We start from the raw sequence: 22,311 nt of genomic DNA, 5'->3' as shown, positions 1-22,311 counted from the left end.
GGATATATCAGCTTTGTAATAAATGAAATTTTTTCGTAAGGATAACTAGAGAGGAGTGATATAACGAGTAAATGATACGGTAGGAGTCGTTCTCTCCCATTTCCGATTGTTACAAACAATCGAGACATTTTTTTAAATTACGATTATATAACCGCAAGATTAAACAATTTTCTTGTTTGTAATTGCATTACAAGAAATACATATTCTAATGCAAATATAAAAGAGAAGATTATGATATAATGAGAGGAAACTTGAATTCATTGAACAAATACTTTATTTCAGTACTTAACATTATATGTGCATTTTCCGTTCTATAAATACAATTTAATTTAATTACAAATTGTTATTCATACATTTGCAATACTAATAAAAATAATATTGCTAGGATGAGTTTAATGTTTCTTGTGCAGATATTGATATATTGTTGACTTGATTGTGTTGTCAATTGATATTTAAGCAAGGCTCAAAATCCATATGTTGACTCATCTAATAATGGAAGAAGTTCATAAATTCTGTAATATTTCCTTCAAATCCAGTGGCAGCTAAACAATATGATCAGAAAGAGTTATATCGTTTCAACTTTGTTATTTTTCTATAAGAATGTGTAGAGATATTTTAGAACAATTTTTTACTAAAAAATTTAACAATGTTAGGAGCGATATCATAATGACAAGATAATTATCACGATGACTAATAAAACATTAGAAATTGATGAACATACCTTTGTATTAGCTCTCAAGGAATATTCAAACATATCTGTTGTTCTTAACGATCTAATGTTTTATTATTATCTCTAACACCTGTCTCTCTTATTATCTTTTTTGATATTAGAGTGTGAAATACATATAGAGAATACTGCATACTTTCCAAAATCGATATGAGGTTCTTCTTAAAACTAATTTTTACTAAAAAATATTTCAGAAGCATTAGGCTCTGTTATTCTTGCTTTGCATTGAGATACATTGCATATATGTATTGTTTTATTTACTATTTTCAATCAAGATATATATTTATTGGAAAGAATCATTTTGCATTGATATTTTGTCTAAATAACAAAACTTCTTTCTTTTCTCTCTCTCTCTCTCTCCCTCCCTCTGTTTTATTTTTTTTTTCTTTTCAAATATTTAACTATCTTCTTTTGTCTCAAGTATACACTAATCAAAGGGATAGAAAAATAGACAGATTGTCTTCAGTTGTAAGAATTGATATTGATTGCAGAATTAATTTTGATTAATTGGATAATGAAAAGGTGAAATATTTACTTTGCATTTGAATATGTATCAGTGGCACAGATCAGTCTCTTTTTCTAATAAGGCCCTCCTAAGACTCGCAAGTTCCATTCCCAGTGCTCAGTGTGATACAGAAGGATCTAAGCACCATTTGTAAACAGAATAAAGCTTAAGCGAAAGCTGCATCCCTTAATATAAATCGAAGACACCGTTTATAACAAAATTTAAACTTGCTTAATCCTTTGGCATGCTCGTGGACTATTCATGCTGACTACATCACTCTATTTGATATCCGTAAAATATATATAATCGATCGAACAAAAAAAAAAGATATATCTTTATACAATTCAATTTGTATATAATCGATTCAGAGCGATGAATAAGGTAATAGGAGGAATGTTATATTTGTGTCCACGGGATTTCTTAAGTGTAAAAGATAAGCTCAGGAATTTGTCCTTCCTCGACGGAAGTTCCATTATTATCACCAGATTCGATATTAAAATCAAATTTTACTTTTCCATTTCCGGAATCGCAATCAACCAATACTGTTTTTACACCTTTCGTTCCGTAATGAGAATAGGGACCCTACAACAAAGTTTAATATTGAGTACAAAAAGGATCGTGAATATTACATCGGTTATAGATCAATACGATCATCGTAATGTACCCACCTTAAATGTTGCAGATGCCGTATAAATAGTGTTTGGTAAAATTTCGGCTAAATCTTTAAACATTAGAATATAAGTATACTTTGAACCGTCACAACTGAATGTCGTTGAATTCGAAGCGATTACTTTCCCTGATGCCGTATGTATTAGCTCCACTAATACCTCGTATATCGCGGGTACATGCATGCTGCCATAAACTCCATAACCGATAAGGAATATCCGTCGATCCACGCTAAATCTATTGAGAATATTGTTTTTATTGTGAAACGCTTAATGTTGTCTATAATGTACAAAAGTATATACCTGATACGATCACTTGTTCCATTGTAACCCCATTTACTTTTGGTATGCTGAAATCTACAGACAGTCTGTTCTTTGCCAGTCATACAACAACGTGGCATCGTTTGAAAGCTTACCATTGGTTTCGGGTTCAGTATGAAATAACAAAACAAAGATAGAACCTAAAGGAAGAATATATTTAATAAGAATATACGAATTCTTAATCAAGCGTATACCAAACAGCGATAATACTAGCCTCAGAATGATTTAGTAATCCAGATTGTGCCGGGCCCGCGGTGAATTCCTCTTTGGACATAAGGGGAAAACGAACTAAAGAAAGAGCATTGCCTAGAACCAAACGTTGATTCTCTGGAACAACTGGCAGCTGCTGCCTCACGCATTCTGCCTCCGACCATCTGCTCGAAATATTTAATAAACGTCAAATTGTGATCGCTCTTAAGACGTTACACGGAATTTGTCGGATATCACGTACCTTAACACAGCCTGAAATATTTTAGATTCCCTGACTCGAAGCGTATCTCTTTCCAGAACAACCATCAACGTATCGATATCAATATCTACAAATCCATCCGCGTTTAGGGCCTCTGTCGTAAATCTATCGATAGTATCCAAGCAGACCGCTGCTAATTGAGGTTCATCGAACAAACGAGCTTGCGTTAAAAGTAAAAAAGCATTGTCACTGGTTAAATTATTCTTCAAAAAATCGACACAGTGCTTTTCTAAAGCAGAAACGGCATACTTCTTAGCAGTATACAACGTCGTCATCACAGTTTCAGGATCTATTTGTATCTCATCGGTATATAAAAAAAGAAGCACTGCCAAAAAAGCAGCGGGTTCTACATCAGGTACTTCTATTTCCGAAGAAGCTGTAGCAAGCGTTCCGTTAAACATCGCATAAAATACGGCACTTCCAGAAGACAGGACTAGTTTGTGAGCCGGTATACGCTGTTGTTGAGCTCCTCGTCCTACCAAGAAACTCACGTCGGACAGGATCTCGTTGTTAAATAGAAAAACTATCCTCTCTCGCATCGTAGCCTTCGTACCCTGCCAATTGTACGTAGCCACGGCAGAGCCGTGGCTATTCTCCAATGCTACATTATTCTGAGGATGTCCATCGATGTGGATCGTGTTAGCTGCATTAGTTGGAGGCCTGCTGATAAAAGAAAACAAAGCAACTTAAACGTCACATGGAAGGCAACATTTGGATTACGAGATGTTAATCAGACCGACGTCTTCGATAACCATAAATATCGATGGAACTTTGAACAAGGATAAAAATACTTACTTATCACCGTTCGACGATGAAATATCAACGCCTCGCGAGGTAGAAGAAGTGGTAGGCTGTTCTTCGTCCCAGACAAAGTTAAGTGCACGCCGAGCACGAGAGAGAGTCCCAATCGGTTGAGCGTTTTGCGCCGAATTCGCGGATTCATCGGCCGCAGCATTATTTCCATTATGGGCTTCCTCGCCATCCTCGTGACCCAATCGTAAATTGTGTATCCTCGAGACGACATTCGGCATGTCGCCCAACGACGTTTCCGTGGACATTTTCACGCAGGAAACGTAGTACTTCTCGATATATTGCCCCGTTTCATTTATTCACCCGCGTATCGTGTATCAACAAAACATATACTGAGGCGCCGTGCCTCTCAGCAGTGTTCCATTTTCCTCGACGTCCCTCTTTTTCCTCTCCCTCCCTCTTCTTCTCTCTCTTTTGCGTTCTTTCCTTATCTCTTTCTCTCTCTCTCCCCTCTCTCTTTCTCTCTCTCTCATACACACACACACACACACACGCGCGCAACGCACACTTTTTCTCTATCTCTTTTTCTTTCTCCTTCTTACGATTCTCCGGACGATCGTTAAACTTACGAAATCGTGTTTTCAACGATGACGATAATCAGTCGTTAAAGAAAACGAACGAGTTTCATATATATCGTATGACATCGCGTGTAAACGCCCTGATAGAACGTGCAATAACACACGTTGCCTTAAATGCATCTACACGCGGTTAATGTCATCCCCAATTTTTTACACTAGACAAGATTAAATCCACCATGGAACGCAAAGGTACTTTTTGTTCTTCACAGAGATACCCAAGAATGTATTTATTCCTAAATGAAAAGACGTATTTCTAGAGTCTTCGTAAAATTCGTATTCTTATCGTTGTGAACGATCCTTAAAGCGATTCTAACGACACCACGTTCCTTTCAACGAATGCTACGAGTTTGATCGCTTCGGTTGGTACACTGATATTTCCATAAATATAATTAATGATAATAATAGACTGCATTTTATTTTTAGCAACGAGGAAGCATCGATTTAAATCAATTAAAAATTTTTCTTATAGCTGTTGGTCGTTCGTGATTTACATCAGCGACGAGTACGAGCGTAATTCTTGATCGATATCGACGAACGAGGTCTCATTTTAAAGACGAAGGTTCAAACGAGCGCATGGGTTTTCCGAATTTTGAAAAAAAAAAAAAAAAACTTTTATTTTCGTGTATAAATTATTCCGAAAAAATGCATCATTTTTTGGCACGAATTTTTTTTACAAAGTTTCTTCTTATTATAAAATTCGAAAAGGTCATGTCCTCGATTAAAAAATCATTCTTCGTACGAAACTTTGTTCATTAATATCGATCAAAAATTATATTTGGACTCATCCGTTGGCTTAAACGTTTTTTGCGACATTTTATGTGAAAAAAAGTTCTGTACAGTGGCGCCTCCTAAACTATACGGCAAAAGAGAAGAAGTTCGTATCCCCACTACTGATTTTCAAATAAACTCTTGAACGGCGTGTTCTGTTTCTGCGAAGTAAACGATTGCCTGTTTGTTTCCTGCGTAAATCGATATTTAGATTTTTTTGTTTCGTTCTAAGTAAGTAAATAAACGCATATCGCGATGCTCGCACAAGAAAGATAACTCATTCAGATATTTGAAAGAGCTTTCGTGTACTTTCGGTGATTTTACAATTGTTCGAACGATGCATAACGTACACGGAATACAGTAAACTAATATTTAAACAAATGTACACGTTCGAATAAACATTACGATTAAAATCGTAATGAGAAAGAAATTTCAAATAATTTTGCTTCAAAATTTTAATACTTCAAAGTTTGGATCGCACGATAGTTGTATGTGTAACGTGTAACGTCAACAAAATCAAACCTTTGATTGATTTTAAAGGTTATTGAATCAGTCTTACTTTGTATTTCGACGAGAGAACGTCGAAGCTCTATCTTTCTAAACGCGAAATCTCAGAAATTCATATTTTCGATAATTTTATAATTGTTTAAACGATATATAATGTACACGGAATACAATAAACTAATAATTAAACAATAGTACGTTTGAATATACATTACGAAGATCGTAACGAGCGAAAAACATAAAATAATTTCATGGAAACATTTCAATACTTTAAAGTTTTGATCTCGCGATTGTTGTTTACGTGTAATGTCAACAAAATGAAACCTTTGATCGACTAAAAGTTATTGAATCAGTCTTACTTTGTATTTCGACGAGAGAACGTCGAAGCTCTATCTTTCTAAACGGGAAATCGCAGAAATTCATATTTTCGATAATTTTATAATTGTTTAAACGATATATAATGTACACGGAATACAATAAACTAATAATTAAACAATAGTACGTTTGAATATACATTACGAAGATCGTAACGAGCGAAAAACATAAAATAATTTTATGGAAACATTTCAATACTTCAAAGTTTTGATCTCGCGATTGTTGTTTACGTGTAATGTCAACAAAATGAAACCTTTGATCGACTAAAAGTTATTGAATCAGTCTTACTTTGTATTTCGACGAGAGAACATCGGAGCTCTATCTTTCCAAACGCAAAATCTTAGAAATTAATATTTTCGATAATTTTATAATTATTTAAATAATTTTTAATGAACACGGAATATAATAAATTAATATTTAAATGATAATACGTTTAATCATTACAAAAATCGTAACGCGTAAAATACATAAAACAATTTTACTTACAATTTTTAATACTTAAAAATTTTGATCGGTGATTGGCTACCTGTGATGTCAATAAAAGTTGCTGCAAAGTAATAACGAAGAATTAAAGTAATTAAGTAATTAAAGTATACTCTTATATTACACGTTTCTTTAATAATCCATACAATTTATTTTATTTCAGACTTCTATTTTGAACTGGCGATCCTTGACTACGTGCGACGACAACAGAAACAAATCTTTGATTGACTTTGATAATTACTGGATCAATTCTTCTTTCTATTCGAGCGAACATCGAAGTTTTCACAAGATGTCTGCTGCAAGTATCAACGAAGATTAAAAGTAAATATATTTCTCTATTACTCATTGTTTGGATAATTTATACAATTTTTTATTCTAACGACGATATTGATTATTTTGTTTATATTTCTTGTTTCAGAACTTTATTACAATCGCGCGCGTAGCAATGAAATAATCGAGTGTTTGTTCGTTCGCGTTTCGCGATTTAAACAAGAAATATTTTTGTATCGACTGCGTGCAATGCAGTCGCAATAGAGTCAGTGTTTGTTCGCAAAGTTTTTTGCTTTTTTAACAGTCGCACAGACTGTGTTTATAAAAGACAATAGAGTTTCGCGAAGTAAATTCAGTGAGCGTTCGTTAATAAATAATTATCGCGAATTAGAGTCAGTGCATCATCGAAGACGATCTCGTCCAACTTCGATTTTCAACCAACTACGAATCATCCACCCTCAATTTCGACCTAAATCGCGGACGAGTGTTTTGGAGGCTTCGCAGAACTTCTTAAGTAGTAAGTGAATTTTTAAGTACCTCCGATCACTCGATCGTGTCGAGGACGAAAGGTCCTAATCGACACGAATGATCGGTTGTAATTAATTGGTAGAAGAGCATTGACTGATCACGAGTAAATTTCTTCGGAGATTTACTCGTGAATGGTTTCTTGTTTTTCGATTTATTTATTAGATCAGGATACGGCCTTCTTGTTACAACGCTGTAACAACTTATAATTACAATTATTTGAAATTTGGAATATTTTTATGCATTAAAAAAAATTTTTTTTCTCGCAAAGATAGTAAAAAATCGACATTCGTTAGTTGTAATAAAGAACGAGCAAGAAAACATTCGCGATGAATAATCTTTGAATTACAAGCGAAATTGTATGATTTGTTATCTAATAATTATTGTAATCGCTTGTAAAAAGGAGCATTCAAGGATTTTTCATTATATTTCTAAATGAAAATTGATCAAATATTAAATTAATTTTGTTGCAGAAAAAAGAAAGTCTCGATTTGAAAGAATAAAATCGAGTAGAGTCTTTGATAAAAGATAAAGAGACTTGTTCGTAAGTCCTAGAATAAGTTAATCAATTTTTAGCTCAAGATTTTCAGCAATTGATATACTGATTTTCGTTTCTCTCTCTCTCTTTCTATACTTTTTCGATTTTTCTTTTAGGATTGCGTTAGAGTAGCGTTAAATTTATTAATTTTCTTCCAAGTTTTAGAATAAGAGACGATAGTTATCGAATGTTTTATTGTCGTGGTTAGGGCACGAAGCAAAGAAGAGGCTATATGTCGAAAAGGCCCCGACAATCTGTGCCTCAAGAGGGCAACTATTAAGCTATTGAGTTATTTTCGAAGGTTTCGCAGAACGTTTCGAGAATGGCTCTTAGTCATATTTTAATTTTACCATGTTGTCGCTCAAAATGTAAATGTAATAATGCAGATTTAAAACACTGAAACAACGTAACATTCCATCTCCGATCCCACATTGCCACGCGTACGCGAATAGAATTATTACATATTTCATGCATTTTTATTATTAAAGTGGAATAATAAATCTTTTGCATTTTTTTTTCCAAAGTTCAATTAATATCATAATTTTATTTCAATAAAATCAAGTTTTACATTAAAGTCGATTCACAAAATTTTCACTTTTTTATTTTCTAAAATTCGATTAAATTCGTAATTTTATTTTTATAAAATCCAATTCTACTGTTATAAATTAAAGTCATAACTACGAAACGTATAAGATGTGGCAATTGTAAGAACCATTGAAAATGTAGCTGCTACTTGACGATCCATCCATCCATTCGCGGTTAGTTTGTGCTACCTTGCGAACGCCGATCACGCAGGTTTTAGAGTAATCAGCTTTAGCCCGTGGGTCATCAGATACAGCAATCTCCACCTGGTAAGATCTAATCGGTAGTACTTACGATATATCGAAATCTATATGTATTATTAACGAGATTATATAACGTGAGTATTATCGAACGAATGGCTGCATATTTCAGAGATTTGTCGATCTATTTTTCAATCTAATTCTAATTTAACATTAAAGTATTATTAATCGTTCTTCGATAGATAAACAAAATATAGATAAATAACAAAATTCTAATACAATTTCTTAGAGAAACATATTGAAAAATTCTAATTTCAGAATTCATTTCACAAAATTTTTTTCTAACAAAAAATATCCAATTACGCTCGAACGAGTATATCAGAGAATTGTTTTTTAGACGAAACAGAAATGTTCAATAGCGACATATGTGGGTTCGTAGAGAGATACGTTAGAAAAATCATGTTTTATAACAACTGTATTTAATGACGTTTATGTACAATGTTTACATGGCGATACAGAAAATATTCTGCCAGCCCTATGCTTTATGTATCATACATGAATGTTATCAAGCCGAAGCCAGTTTGTTAAATCTATTAATACGACAATTACGATAATGTAGAACAGTACGAATACTTAAGGATCTGCGTTAATTAAAAATACTATAGGTATAGAAATGTATCGATCGTTTATCACGCATATATATATATATATATATATATATATATATATATATATAAATGTGTACGTATGTATATACATATGTGTATATATATATATATATATATATATATATATATATATATATATAAACACGTTCATTTTCGAACGATCCTGTAAAAATATTTTATTTAATTTTCAAGTGACAATTTGGAACAGTATAGACCGAATATTATAAAATATTGAGATTAGAGTGATCTCGATTATAACATATACATAAGTTCATATATAAACGATACGATATATTTCTTTAGAAATCGACTAATACATATACCTACGTTCAAAAAAAAAAACAATACTTTATTTCACATCTAACGAAAGTAACTTTTGATTTATGTCCTTAAAGTAATCAGATTTGTTAATAGTTGTCATGGCTATCGCAAAGTCAACACCTCGCTTCCTATACCATTTCATCTCCCTATACAGCGCCTTATAAAAGTATATCTAACAACTATAATTAAATATCATAATTGTAAAGAATTAAATAAGTGCGTGTGTTTTAGAGAAACTACGTTCGACTCTTCTTGAAAGAGAAAAAATCTTCCTATTGAAAGAAGAAACAAAAAAGAAACAAAACAAAAGAATTAAAATAGGAAGCACCCAGATCTATGAAACACAAATAGCTTAAACTTTATAACTAATCGTATTTTTTTCTTACAGATAGTTTCTTAATTAAAGGTAAATACAATTTTATAAATTTAAAAAAAAAAAAGAAAGAAAAAGAAGAGAGAGAGAAAGAGAGAGAGAGAGAGAGAGAGAGGAAAGAGAAAAATAAGAAATAGAATAATCGTTCTTACGACTAAGATATTAAATTAAGTAGACGATGTATCGAGTTAGAAAACGTATCTCGATTGTAACACATTCGACATCGTTACGTTTAATTCACTTTTCGTTTATGTTCGCACAAAGATACGAATCGACTTCCTTCTCGATATTTCAACGTAAATTACTATCAATAAATATGCAATGGTTAAGCGAATACGAAATTATTAAACGAAGTATGATGTTATGTGTATATGCATAAACAGAATAACATCGAAAATATGGCGTTACTCGTGTTAAAACGTCTTTTTTTTCTGCGATCAGCGAACCGACCACTGGTAACCTTTTTTCTTTCATATTGCAGTTCGACCAAACACGAGTCTCACGTCTCAAAGTCTGAGTCTTGATCTCTTTGTTGGCGCAGTTTGCTCTTCGCTTTTCTCGCCTTTGTCGCCATGGGTTTCTTCTTTTTCGGCTTCGGCATGATCTCGCAGCTGCAGCCGCTCCTTACCCTGATGTAGTCCAACGTCCACGTTGACCCGCTCACTGTGTTCCCAGGAAACGTTGGAAATCTGTGTTCCCTGTGATGATGCCTCCTGTGTTCTTCGTTGCCTCCCTAGGAAAAAAGAATACTTGTTTTAACGCTTTAATACTTATACGCGTATAAATAATTATACATATTAGATAATTCAATGAGTATACGATTAAATATAAATTTCTTTGTTAAGTGAGTTAACGTCGACACACATGTTTTCCGTACCTTCGTTCCAGGATTCTCGACGATAGCGTAGGTGTATGAGAATTTCTGCACGCATCTCGACTGGTTACTAAGCTTCCGGTCAACGAACCTGCAGGGCTTATCGAGGACGTCTGGCCTGCAGGAGTACTCGAAGAACCTCTGGGCATTTTCGCCGTCTCGATAGAGCTCGACGTACATGTCTTGCCGATTTCGGCCGCCAACGGGCTCGACCATTTCCTCTATCGTCGGACAACAATCGACTGCGAGGCCATCTTCGCCTCCCTCTTGGCGCAAAACCATCTGCATCTCACGGTACGTCATTCGCTTGTTCGTGTCTTCCAATGGCACCGTCCTGAAAATTGTTACGTATGCGTATAAATCGTATAATGAACGAAGTAATAAGTAATTAGGAAAACGATAGAATCTTTTTCGATGCTCACCAGCGAGAGATATGTCCTCTGAAGGGATGCTCTCTGGATCTACGAGAGGAAAAGGATAAAGTGAGGTTGGCGGCAGCAAGCCGCGGGCACAGGACTGCGGTCAGCCAAACCACCTGCGAATAAAAAGATGATGTAATGTCAACGTTGTCATCGTCAAATGTCTTTCGTTTTCTAGCTTATTATTTTTTAAATGATTCTCGAACGGGATTGAATTTTTAAATGAATTCGCAATGATAATCGAACGAATATGTATGTGTGTGCGTATGTATATCGATTTATGTTTTTAACACGTCAGGAGAAGAATAAGCGTGAGAAAGTACAAGAGATAGGAGATTAAAGGCCAACCTGTGTAATAAAGCACGACGTTAGTCACGCATCGGCCGTACGGTACGCGTATGAGCTTACGGAGGTGAAAACATTAATTCGGCTTATAATTTTTATGCAAAACAGGCCTCACGGCAAAACCTCGGCATTCTTCATTCACGAAGGTCTGTCCCTTTCTACTCGGCTCTCTTCACCTTTCCCCCTTTCTCTTGTATACTTTCGATTTAATTGCGCTACGTAACTCTGTAACCAGAAACTGGTGTTTCGTTTATCTGCAGCATCACGGTAGGATTCCCTTTTTCATCATTGTGAAGGTTAAACGGGTATAAAGTAAAATGGATAACGCCGTGAGCGATAATTACTGTATAATAGGTCGGACGATATTTTGTGTACGTATTCGTGCAACGCTCAATGCGCTCTTTTTTACGTAGTCGAAGCGTAGCGAGAAAGGCATACGATCCGAAGGTGATATTAGCGCTATCACCTTCTTGATAGTAAATTAAAAACGTTATCGTCTCGACGAACCGATAAAATGAAATATATACTTATAAATTAATATAGTAATATAACACGAATTAATATTAATTATTCAATTACCACGAGATATCAAGTGTCCCTCTATCTATCGATTAAAAAATTATATATCTCTGTAAATCTATAGTTATTACGCGTAACTACATAAATGTAGATGATATAAATAACATCATGACGACGAAGAATCGAGCGAGCCAACAGCCTTTCGTCGTAAGAAAGCGTAATATCTGTCTATCGAGTTACGGGAAGACGAGTTAGAGCCGTCATTGGTGTAATTAGAAGAGCGAAAGAAAGAGAGAGAGAGAGAGGGGAAGAGAGAAAATATTCGCTTTGAAACTCGAGCCGCCGGTTGAAAGAGAGAAAAGACGTAGAGACTGGGATCGTGTCGCATCCTTCCAAGATTTATAGAAATGGTACAACAAGAGATAGTAGTCGTTCCTGTAGGAGCTTAATTGAGCCATCGTTCTTTGGGGGTGAACGGTTAACTAACTGGCGCCTCCCGTACGAGGAACTCATCGAGAAGGCAGGAGACTCGCGTTGAGATTAAACGGATATTCACGCACGCGGCAATGGCCACACATCGAGTTCTGGGATTCTTATCGGATTCTTGCATCATTCGAATGAGCGAAAGAGTTCTCCCTTCGACTGACATTGCTGCGATTTTAATCGATACTTATATGAACGTATCGCGAGCCATGCCCCATGCCGTACGATTCCCAACGACGTTTATCCTTAATTACTACTCCAGAATGAGAAAGAAAAAGAGATAAGGGGGAATATGTTCAAGTATTTATTCGACGTCGAAAGGAAATGTCCCGACCTCTATGCCATTTTCTTAACTGCCGATCTTCTTCGATTCAAATCGTTATATTGTCTGCTCGATCTCTGCTCTCAACGTTAAACGCCTTTCGAGCGTTGTCCCTTCCGAGACTCTCTTAACGTTGATTCGAGATTATGTTAATTAAGCTATCAACGACGTTTCGTTCCAGTTCGATCTCGGTAACACGTCCGTCGGACGTTCGTCGAAAAACGGGATCGATCTATCTGTCTCTTCATCTCTTTCTTTTTTTTCGCGATACATCATCGCGAGATACGAGCTTTGGCAACACGAGCGAGCATTCATTTCATCGTTCGTGATACACGCACCAACTGGCCGATCGTCTGGCAATTTTAACTAATGACGGTCCAACAATTCTCCACTACCTCCTCCCCGATTATTATCAATCCTGCGGATAAAGATTTACAGTCGCGATGTGTCGAGTGTACGAACGTAAACGTAACGTACGGCATCTGGATTGCAAACTCGTTTTGGCTTTTAAGAGTAGCGTTCTACGGCCAGAATTCACGCACTGATTGTGAAAGAAAAATATTACCGATTACGTAGCTCGTAAATTCCCGATCGACGACGATCGAGTTTAGAGAATTCCAAACTTTGATTATCTATGATAAACATATCGACGAGGTTCGACGAAATGAACAAAATTGAATTTTAATGAATTTTTATATTAAATTCGATTAGATCGCTCGTGCTGGTCGGTCTTGTTCCCTTTTTTTTTTTCCTTTATGAATCGATAGACTCCCAATTTTTAAACGTGATATATTGCTCGAGATCATTTCCATGAGGCTTAAAGAATGTTTTACGACGTACTCGCTGCGAAAGTAATTTGTAGCGTAATTAAGGGACCGTAATGTTACCGAGGGCAGTACGGTAGTCTCGAGTTCTGGCGTCTAGGACCAGTCCCAAGCTCGTATCTCACGAGTCCTGGAATGTGCTCGGCCTCATTGCGTTTCAGATACATACCTACATATAGGGTGAACCGATAACATTCAAAGAACCGAGACTCGTATTGAAAAGGCCGCTGCTTATCGCCGGACGTATTTATGTTTCTCCATGCCATCCGATCTCTTACGTACAGGGCGTGTGGGATCCGTCCGAACGGTGTATTTCGGTGCATTGATCTCGATCTCGATTTATCCGATCGACGCCTTGCACGTCATTGCATTTTATTCGTGTACGAATACATTGAAATTTTTGGAATTTTTGCGTTTAACCGATAACGTTAGTTTTATCTATTTATTTTTTTTGTTCTATAAATGTCGCAAATAAAAAATAGTAAAACACTTCGTAAATTAAAAGCGGCCAATTAACGAGAACATTGATAATCGAAGAAAATTGTCGCTTGATTTATTTGGAACGTTACATCGAGATCGAATTTAACGCTTTGACGAGAAATATAATTTAAGGAAAGAAAGATCATTGATCCATTACCGATAAAACAAGCACATTCGATATATAAAGACTAATGGGAATTCAATCGAAACTCCATGACGGCATTAGCAGCGATAAACTCACAATTCTACAACGCCATCGGAACGGAGGTTGTTAGGTGAACAACAAATGCCTGGAAAGCATTCTCTCCTTTCTATTGGCCGCAAATTTTTCGCACCTTCGTCGGCACGATAGTGCGATTGGACAAGCACGAAGTAATAATTTATTAGTCTCCACGAGTCACCGTTTTTGTGTTAAGAAACTATGCAGCAGGTAGACTACGTTGGCAGGTTATATATATATATGTATACATATGTATACATATGTATATATACATAGATACATACGTACATATGTATATACGTATCTCTTTGTATCGGACGTCGTAATAATGCAATCTCTAGCATGGTATAACTCGGAGCGACATTCCTGCGACGAATTTCGGTGTAATTATTATTAACAAGCAAGAGCTCGTGGGTCCGTTGTAAATCAAACTTAACGACGCACTTAACGACGTAAGAATCTAACGGAACACTAGTGGAGATTCACCAATTCTGACCATCTTCGTAGCTCTCTCTTAGGAATTATCATTTCGTCCGTACGAGAAAGTTATCCGCATGTCGCACGATATTTAATAACCGACAATTGTAATCGTTGTAAACGACTAGAATGGCGATTCATGCCGAATTAAAGTCTAAGAAAAACGTCGAAAGACGGACGCGCATTATTGATCTTTGCCTTGGCAATAATTAACCAAAGTTTACAAGATAAACCGAGCGAGGATGAGCAGCTCGTGTATTTACTCAGCCGTTGCCGATGCAACATCTCCGTATCATTAGCATAGTCATTGTACGCGTTATGGGGAGGACCCGATGCTCTCGACTTATTGCAAAGTGCCAAAGGTGATTTCAACACCGTCCTTTCGCCATTGTAGCACATTTCGCGAAATGGAGAAAGAGACACTCTCGAGTACTGCATCGTTCGATACTATATTTAACCGTTTCGTCCGAAACATTTGTCAGAAATTTTTCAAAAAGTACAAAATAAGCTGATCCTTTCGAACGTCTCGTAGAGTCGTTTACACAGTTAATATTATAACATCGACGAATATATTTGAAGATTATATAATACTCGTTAGAACGAATATATAATACTAGATCGTATCGCGTGTCTTTCGGATTGGCACGCGTCGCACGCGTCGGAAGGGAAGGTCCTGTCGCGGGAATGAGAAACGTTGGAACCTGTTGTAAGGATATTACTCCATTCCTCTCGAATGGTAGCGTAGCTATTCGAAGCACGAGAGCCTTCGACAAGGAGGATTTTTCCTCGTGGAAAAGCAAACAGTGTAGAGCCCATGACAAACGGCAACTATCGAGTGCCTGTTAGAGATAGTAAGAAGAAATGAAAGGTCCTCGAACGTTGTGCTTCAGCACAATGAACGCTACCGAGTGGCTCGCACGACGATGACCGGCCTACCAGTGTATTCTTTTCTTTCTCTATCTCTTTCTCTTTCTCACCCCACCATCCCTTGAGAAAGCCCGCGGGCTGTTTAGACAGCGAACGCTTCGCCGTGTGTTATGATTGACGTGTATAAATATTTGGTTAGTCGCCTTGCCGTTTCATGCGTAAATCGTACGCACGCGGCTTCTAGAAGCGAGCGAGCAGCGTATGTGCGTGTGTGTGCGTCTCTCTCTCTCTCCCTCGCTATCTTTATCTACGCATTTGATTTCTTCTCTCTTTCTCCACTCTTATGATGTACGCACGCGTGACCACCACGAGCAGGACCTTCTTTTTTTCTATTCCTCCAGGCGAGAAATTAATGACGTCCCGTGGACAGGCTCGTTACGCTCCGCGTGAGACTCTACGGACGACCGAATGTCGTTACTAGAGTGTGGAACGACAACGAGAAGGAGGAGAGATCAGACCGAAATCGGACGAGGATACGCCGGGAACGAGTTGTCGACCATAAATTCCTCGCCGTGTCTCGACTCCGCTGCACTTGCTGGATATTCTTGTCCGCGAGAGATTTTAATGAGAGGAGCTTGATTGAAATTAACATCATCTGGGAATACTTTTACCAGATATTTTTTTCTACTTTTTTTCTTTCTCCGACAACACGTGTTCCACGTATTCACGAGATTCATACGGTATAATCCTATTAAAAATTATTTTTCCATAATTTAATATCGTCTTAAATATGTTTTTTGATTTTTCGTCTATGAAAACGCCCACGCGCACGCACGCACACATACACGCACGCACATTGCAACACGTGTGCATTTGGATTGGAAATAAACGATCGAACGGGGTAACTATTTTCTATTAGCGGCTAGTATTGCCGTTGGCCTTTAAAAGTGAACAAAAGTTCGTTTCAATTGGTCAATAATTTGTCGTTCGTAAAGCTTGCAGAATCTTTCCTCTCGACGTTTAACATAGCTTCACTGACCCCTTAAGTAGCGTTGCATGTTATTTCACGTGGCTAATATGAGTCACCCTCAGGTACGAAAGCAGTTTCGTTTCGTAGGGCATTCCAAAGATATCGGATAGTATCGCATAAAGGAAAATACAAAGAGCAAAAGTACATAGGAAAAAAGCGTTTCGAATGATCTACGAGCTCGTATTTCGTGGTACGTTTCATGGATCCTTTTCTATCGCGAATCTCACTGCGAAAATCCCTTCGTAAGGATCAAAGCCCAAAGGCAATATCCACCCACGATATAGTAAATCATTCGAACGTTAGGAAGGGTTCAATCCGTGTGCGAACAACACGGATCCACCTCCTTTTGTATAGCCAACTATGATTTGTAATATATTATTTTTGAATTGTTTTAAATTACAGGCTCCATGACTACGATGCGCAACCGTGATAATAGGAGAAGGGCGTCCATTCGGCAATATCTCCTTTCGAGGCTAAAAACCTTGTTGGATTCTCTAGAAGTATATAAGAAGAAGAAGAGGAGGAGGAGGAGGAGGAGGAGGAGGAGAAGGAGGCAGGGGAAGGGGATCGAACCTTATGCAAATGCAACGACGTACAAACGACCCTGTGAAATCTTTGCGAGTATGGCTTAACTTAACTTACCGTAAGGTAAGCGAATGACTACCGACGATAATGCAAAGACAACGGCGGACTTAAAGGTAAACCGCAATGGAAATTATCGGTAACCTCGTCATTATCTGCCAAATATATTTTACGCCTATCGAAGATAATACGTATCGGCGAATTATTTCAACTTTCTCGGTACTCGAATGTTCGTATTATGTCGAATCAGTTTCGAATATGTTATTATCCAATGGGTCCAATTTTTCGTACCTTTGAATAATTTATTAGAAATTTAATCGAATATTCGCAATACGTTTTCCGATCGAAGATCGTGATCGAGGAGAAACGTTAAGATCGAAATGTCAAACACGACAGAACGATTCGAGATTTGTTCATACAGCTATCATCGACGATCGCGGAGTGTTCGCGTGGGTAGACACGATCGATGGGTCTGGGAGAGTCTCGTGCACGGTGCCTTTGAAATCGATAAAGCGGTAAAGAGTCGCTCGAAAATATGAAATAAATCAAGAAACGGAATACGTCGAGCAAATAAATACAAATTTACGATCGTTATCGACTACCGTGGATCTTGCTTGTCGTTCGCTCGAGGATTTTCGTGTGTTCCTGGAGTAATCGTAGCAGATCCGCAGGTCTGCGCATATCGCGACTCGTTCGATATCGGAATGCAGTATCTCTCCTACGATCTCTCATCTCGAAAAACGGGATCACATTTTACAGCCGCTACATCCTGCTGCTTGTTGGCACTCGAAGCCAGCACGCAGAAGAGGAATTTTCCAGGAAACACGTGTGTGATTTAAAGAGCAATTGTCGATCGGCGATGGGACAATTTCTCGGGAATTATCGTCTCGTCGTTTCTACCAGAAGGATGCGGAAAAACAGGTCGGCGTCGATCGTTCGAAATCGCGTTAAGGAGATTATTTATTGGAAATATTGGTGCCGAGAGAACGATTAGCATGCTAATGCCGTTCGCCTATTCGCTCGTTCATAGGTGCAACTTGGTAGATACATTGCCGGTGTCGGCTAATCTGCCATTATTAAATTATCCATGCGCACGGTCGGGACGCCGATGATCGCCGTTTATCAATATCGCTACGCGAACGCGTCGAAGCTACCGATCGTACCTATCCGTACGTTAGCGTTTAATATTATATAGATAACGGCAAGTACGCGAGTAACGATAAGGATACCTGTTCATTTCTTACCGAGGATCGTCAGGAGTGTGAATCACATGTGTGTTTCTCAACAGGATCGTTTCCTTCTGTTAGCTTCCATATCACGCGACTGATTAACTATCTTCGCGATGATAAATTGGAAAAACTCACGGGTCCGTTTTTATCGACATTTTTTTCTAATCCTCCAATTTTTCTCATCCATACAACTTAGAGCTTTAGATCGGTATCGATATTGTTTCTAGACGGTTCGTTAGAATAAGCTACTTTCTTTCCTGATTTGTAAGACGTCCACTTTGCAAATTGTAAGCCGTACTTTCTCGATCGGTGGGCAAGCTCTTTTTCGATTACCATAAACATCGATCGATCGATCGTTCTTTCGAGATACAGAGATGAAGGTTTAGTAAATTGTTCCGCATGGAACTTATTCGAAAGACTTAATACGAAAAAATCATCCTGTCTGTAAATACGAGGCAAAGATCCCGATCGAACAAACTTTCTTCCAGCTCGTGTCTCGCGCGATCGTCGAATCTCCGTCGTCAAAAGTTCCAAATTTACCTGCGAATACGTCCTTGAACGACCTGCGTACTTGAGAAAGATCAAAGCTTTTATCTCGAGACGTCTCGTGAGGAAATATTTTCAGACGGAGAGAAACTCGTGGCAGGTGCCGAGAGGCCTACGAGGTGCTCGGGAGTCGAGCTAACTAATTCAAAAGTCGGCTTTGAGAAAATGTGAGGAGGACACCCAACCGCGTGGAAAGATATAAAGAAAGAAAGTCGTGCGAGCGAGTGAAAGAGAAGAGAAAGAAAAAGAAGAGAGAGATAGAGAGAGAGAGAGAGAGAGAGAGAGAGAGAGAGAGAGAGAGAGGACCAAGAACGAAAGATAGTCGTATCGAAACCATAATTTCGAAAGTTTATCGATGCGTTCGTGACGGGAATCTGTGTGCGTTTGTGTGTGTGTGTTACGCGCGCGCACTCGTGTGTATATTCGAGAGAAAGAGCCGAAGCTCTTGAAAAGTACTTACAGCTCTATCCGTGAACGTTCGTTCGAGCGTTTGCAACGCGACGCCGGCGAGCCGTATAAGACAGCTCGATAATATGCTAATAATACTCTCAACGGGCGGTAATTTATGCTCATTATATCCGGCCTGGATATTGTAATTATTGTTTCGTTCAATGTACTTACCTTCGAGGTGTGTGCTATACAATGGCCACGTTAAGGGGCGTGCACGAGGCGTTTATTGTTGCATTAAACACCGCCGATCGTACTCGATTTACAAAGCCGATAGGGATAGCACGCGCTGCTGATTCGTTTGAATAATTAATTTATATCGGATGTCGGTGGATACGGGGTGTAATCTTTTTCTTTTTCTTTTCTTTTCTTTTCTTTCTTCTTAGATGTAACAGAGCAATCAGATTTTCGTTTAACGAAATGAAATTTATTTGAAATTATTTATTAATTTATTTGTTGGGTATTTTTGTTGGAACTTTTGTTGGAATTCGTTACGTTCTATATATAACCGAATAACTTGAGAAATATTTTATCTTCGATGAGATCGCTAATGATAAAGAGATAATAAAAAAAGTAGACTCACCGCGACGAGGGCGCTGAGAGCTTCAATTCGCATAGTAGCTGGCCAGGCCAGCGGGGAGGCCGTAGGTTCCAAACTGGTGGATCGAATTCGCGTATCGATCCTCGATTGTTATTATCGAACGGCGATCTCTCGCGTGCGATTTCACTCGGTTCGAAATCCAAGGATGGCCGGCCGATAATCCGTTTCTCCGGGCTCCTCCACGTCGATTTCTCGTGATCCGCCGTGTCGATTCGGCCGTGACATGACTACCGCACCGATCTAAAAAGAAAATTTAAACAAATTATTTGCGGAGAAAAGGAACGATATAAAGATCGTTGGATCGATACTTGGACAAGTTTCAAGTCGAGTTTCTCGCAACGACCTGGTTCTTCCTCTCGCGAAGAATCACGAATGATGATCGACGCGATTCTTTCAGTCGCTTTTCAGTCGCAAGTTCGATAAGAAAAAATGATTGCCTAATGAAAAAATGATTAAACAATAATCATCATAGACGTTAACGTCCAAGGGAGAGGACGTTGAGGGCGAGGGAACGATTTGCGTTGGTTGCACGGGAAATGAATATGTAAATGTTGAACTCAAGCGACAATCTTCGATATCGTGACAACGTACATAAATCGGACTTTACATCGGTTATATCGATAGCAATCTAAATACTTGCACGCGCGGTACAATGAAAACGATGCCGGCGAATAAAAGTCAAACGTACACGACCGTAAATTATCGTCTTACTATAGAATATCTGTCGTCGAGGAGACGACGATGTCTCTGAAAAGGATTGGCAAAGGTATGGAAGGATTTTCTGAATTTCTACACGGAATAAGAGAGAGAGAGAACCAGCGGCGCTTTATAGACGATAAATAAGGCACGCTCTAATCTCTAAACGCTCTACTCTGCCACCCGCGCAAAGTGCATGCCATTCACATGCACCCACGAAGACGTGATTTCACCTTTTACACGACGATCAAAGAAAAGACAGAGAGAGAGAGAGAGAGAGGGAGAGAAAAAGAGAGAAAACTTCTTTTTCTCCTCCTTTTTTATTTTCAAAGTTTAACGAACGGATCAGCGTGCGTGCGAAACATTAAAATACCTCGTCATTCTTCGGGCTCCACAACACTCGTTAGCATAAATTCGTTTCTCGAGAAAAGAAGAGTTGCAATAGCAACACTGAAACGTACTTTTCACAGCAGGAAGAAGTGTATCTGCCTGTTACGACGTTTCCAGACGATTTTATATATCCACGTGGTCGAATTTTTTCCTCTATTTGACAAAGTACGGATAATTCAAGAGAGACGAAAATTATTCACGCACGCGAGATTTTTCACAGAAGAGTGATAAATATGAGAGTGATAGATACGAGCGTTGTGAATATGAGAGACGACACGAGCACGTCGACGAATCGCGTTCGACTGGATCGGCATTTAAGTTTTGCCGATAAAAGTGCGATCGATGGCCGAGGAAGCGCCGGCTATTCGTATGAAAATAAAAAAAAAAGAGAAAAAAGAGAAGCAAAAGGGAAGAGGCGCGTCGTATTTCGTCATCGAACTCTTCACGATGACGATCGGTTCTTGCCATTCTTGATATCTTATCGGGAAGGTGTCAAACATCTTCTCTTTTTTCCCCCCTCGCGACGAGTGCTTTCGACGATTAACAATTACGTCTTGTCATCGGTCATCGGAGGGAGTCCTGTTACTGACCTACCGAAGCGACAATTCCTATTAGCAAGCTTTTCGTTCGAATTTTGTCGCGTCATTTATATCGAATCATTTATTTTTATCGTTATTTATTCTTACATCGTTATCGTCAATTATCGTCAAATATCGGTAGAAATTATCGAACGATTGTATAATCGTTATAACGATTCATTTCGTTTCGTTTCTTTTCTTTCTCTTCTTTCTTTCTCTCAATTTCTTGATTTTCGTCTTTCGAGAAAGCATTGAAAAAATTATTATCGGAGAAATAACAGAAGAGTTATAGATACGAAGTGGTTCACTTTCACCGAACGTATCACGCATGTATATAGCTATCTTTTCGTTCCACGTGCAAGAGTAAAGTAGTCGAGACAAGTAGTCGAAGCGTTTCGTCTACGGATTCTATTTGCTTAATGCAAGTAGATAGACATCGGTAGCTCCCAGCATGGCGGGTATCGAACGAGCACGCTGGGGGATCCAGTATCATTCGTTATATGAGTTAATGACTCTCGAGAAATCATCGATTGGTCCGTCCCGAAGTCGAGACGCCTCTCACGCGCCGTGAAAACACGCCTTCTCACGTACCGTAATGGACGAGATGTTAAGTGCGTTTTCTCTTACGGTGAATATTCCATTACTCGAATGTCCTCGTACTCGAACACGTGCGAAAGAAACAAGGTTGCTTCATCGAAAT

At 38.1% G+C, this 22,311-nt stretch overlaps 2 protein-coding genes and 2 long non-coding RNA genes across 9 annotated transcripts in view; 2 read left to right on the top strand and 2 right to left on the bottom strand.

Moving 5' to 3' along the window:
* Positions 1–256: 256 nt before the first annotated feature.
* Positions 257–4,193, bottom strand: LOC127065058 (BTB/POZ domain-containing protein 1-like). Of its 2 annotated transcripts, none has more exons than XM_050996913.1 (6): positions 3,483–4,193; positions 2,670–3,347; positions 2,433–2,592; positions 2,201–2,358; positions 1,901–2,135; positions 257–1,814 (listed from the first exon to the last, which is right to left on the bottom strand). In XM_050996913.1, the coding sequence occupies exons 1-6, from the start codon at positions 3,743–3,745 to the stop codon at positions 1,653–1,655; spliced, it is 1,656 nt and encodes a 551-aa protein (XP_050852870.1). In that variant the 5' UTR covers positions 3,746–4,193; the 3' UTR covers positions 257–1,652. The 2 variants fall into 2 exon arrangements, with proteins under 2 accessions (XP_050852870.1, XP_050852869.1); XM_050996912.1 differs by having other exon boundaries at positions 2,670–3,350; positions 3,483–3,900.
* A 183-nt stretch (positions 4,194–4,376) lies between these two features.
* LOC127065067 (uncharacterized) lies at positions 4,377–10,680 on the top strand. 2 transcript variants are annotated; one of them, XR_007781942.1, is made up of 4 exons: positions 4,377–4,434; positions 6,369–6,526; positions 6,624–6,992; positions 10,571–10,680. It is a non-coding gene; the product is annotated as an uncharacterized LOC127065067 (long non-coding RNA). The 2 variants fall into 2 exon arrangements; XR_007781941.1 differs by lacking the exon at positions 10,571–10,680 and adding an exon at positions 10,164–10,296.
* The window catches only part of LOC127065063 (uncharacterized), a 62,095-nt gene continuing 49,428 nt past the window's right edge, over positions 9,645–22,311 (bottom strand). The window contains exons 1-5 of one of the 3 annotated variants that reach the window (XM_050996923.1): positions 21,017–21,350; positions 19,930–20,187; positions 10,979–11,091; positions 10,560–10,890; positions 9,645–10,415 (exon numbers count right to left, since the gene is read on the bottom strand). In XM_050996923.1, coding sequence (XP_050852880.1) covers positions 10,182–10,415; positions 10,560–10,890; positions 10,979–11,091; positions 19,930–19,962 — 711 coding nt within the window. In that variant the 5' untranslated portion in view covers positions 19,963–20,187; positions 21,017–21,350 and the 3' untranslated portion in view covers positions 9,645–10,181. Of the gene's footprint in view, positions 10,416–10,559; positions 10,891–10,978; positions 11,092–19,929; positions 20,188–21,016; positions 21,351–22,311 lie in introns of those variants that run through there. The other 2 variants (XM_050996925.1, XM_050996922.1) reach the window with 2 other exon arrangements.
* Positions 10,702–22,311, top strand: part of LOC127065068 (uncharacterized) — a 32,111-nt gene continuing 20,501 nt past the window's right edge. For both annotated transcript variants that reach the window (XR_007781943.1, XR_007781944.1), the window contains exons 1-2: positions 10,702–10,850; positions 16,945–17,240. This is a non-coding gene — a long non-coding RNA (uncharacterized LOC127065068). The remainder of the gene's footprint in view (positions 10,851–16,944; positions 17,241–22,311) is intronic.

This window comes from Vespula vulgaris, chromosome 7, assembly GCF_905475345.1.
Source record: "Vespula vulgaris chromosome 7, iyVesVulg1.1, whole genome shotgun sequence".
In the NCBI taxonomy this organism is placed as follows: Eukaryota; Metazoa; Arthropoda; class Insecta; order Hymenoptera; family Vespidae; genus Vespula; species Vespula vulgaris.
This window is presented reverse-complemented; position numbering and strand designations above follow the sequence as displayed.

Coding starts and splice junctions, on each gene's coding strand:
- LOC127065058 (XM_050996912.1), bottom strand. CDS start 3,745: ATGTCCACGGAAACGTCGTTGGGCGACATGCCGAATGTCGTCTCGAGG. Junction 2,136..2,200: donor GGAACAAGTGATCGTATCAG/GTATATACTTTT, acceptor TATTCTCAATAG/ATTTAGCGTGGATCGACGGA. Junction 1,815..1,900: donor CGGCATCTGCAACATTTAAG/GTGGGTACATTA, acceptor ACTTTGTTGTAG/GGTCCCTATTCTCATTACGG.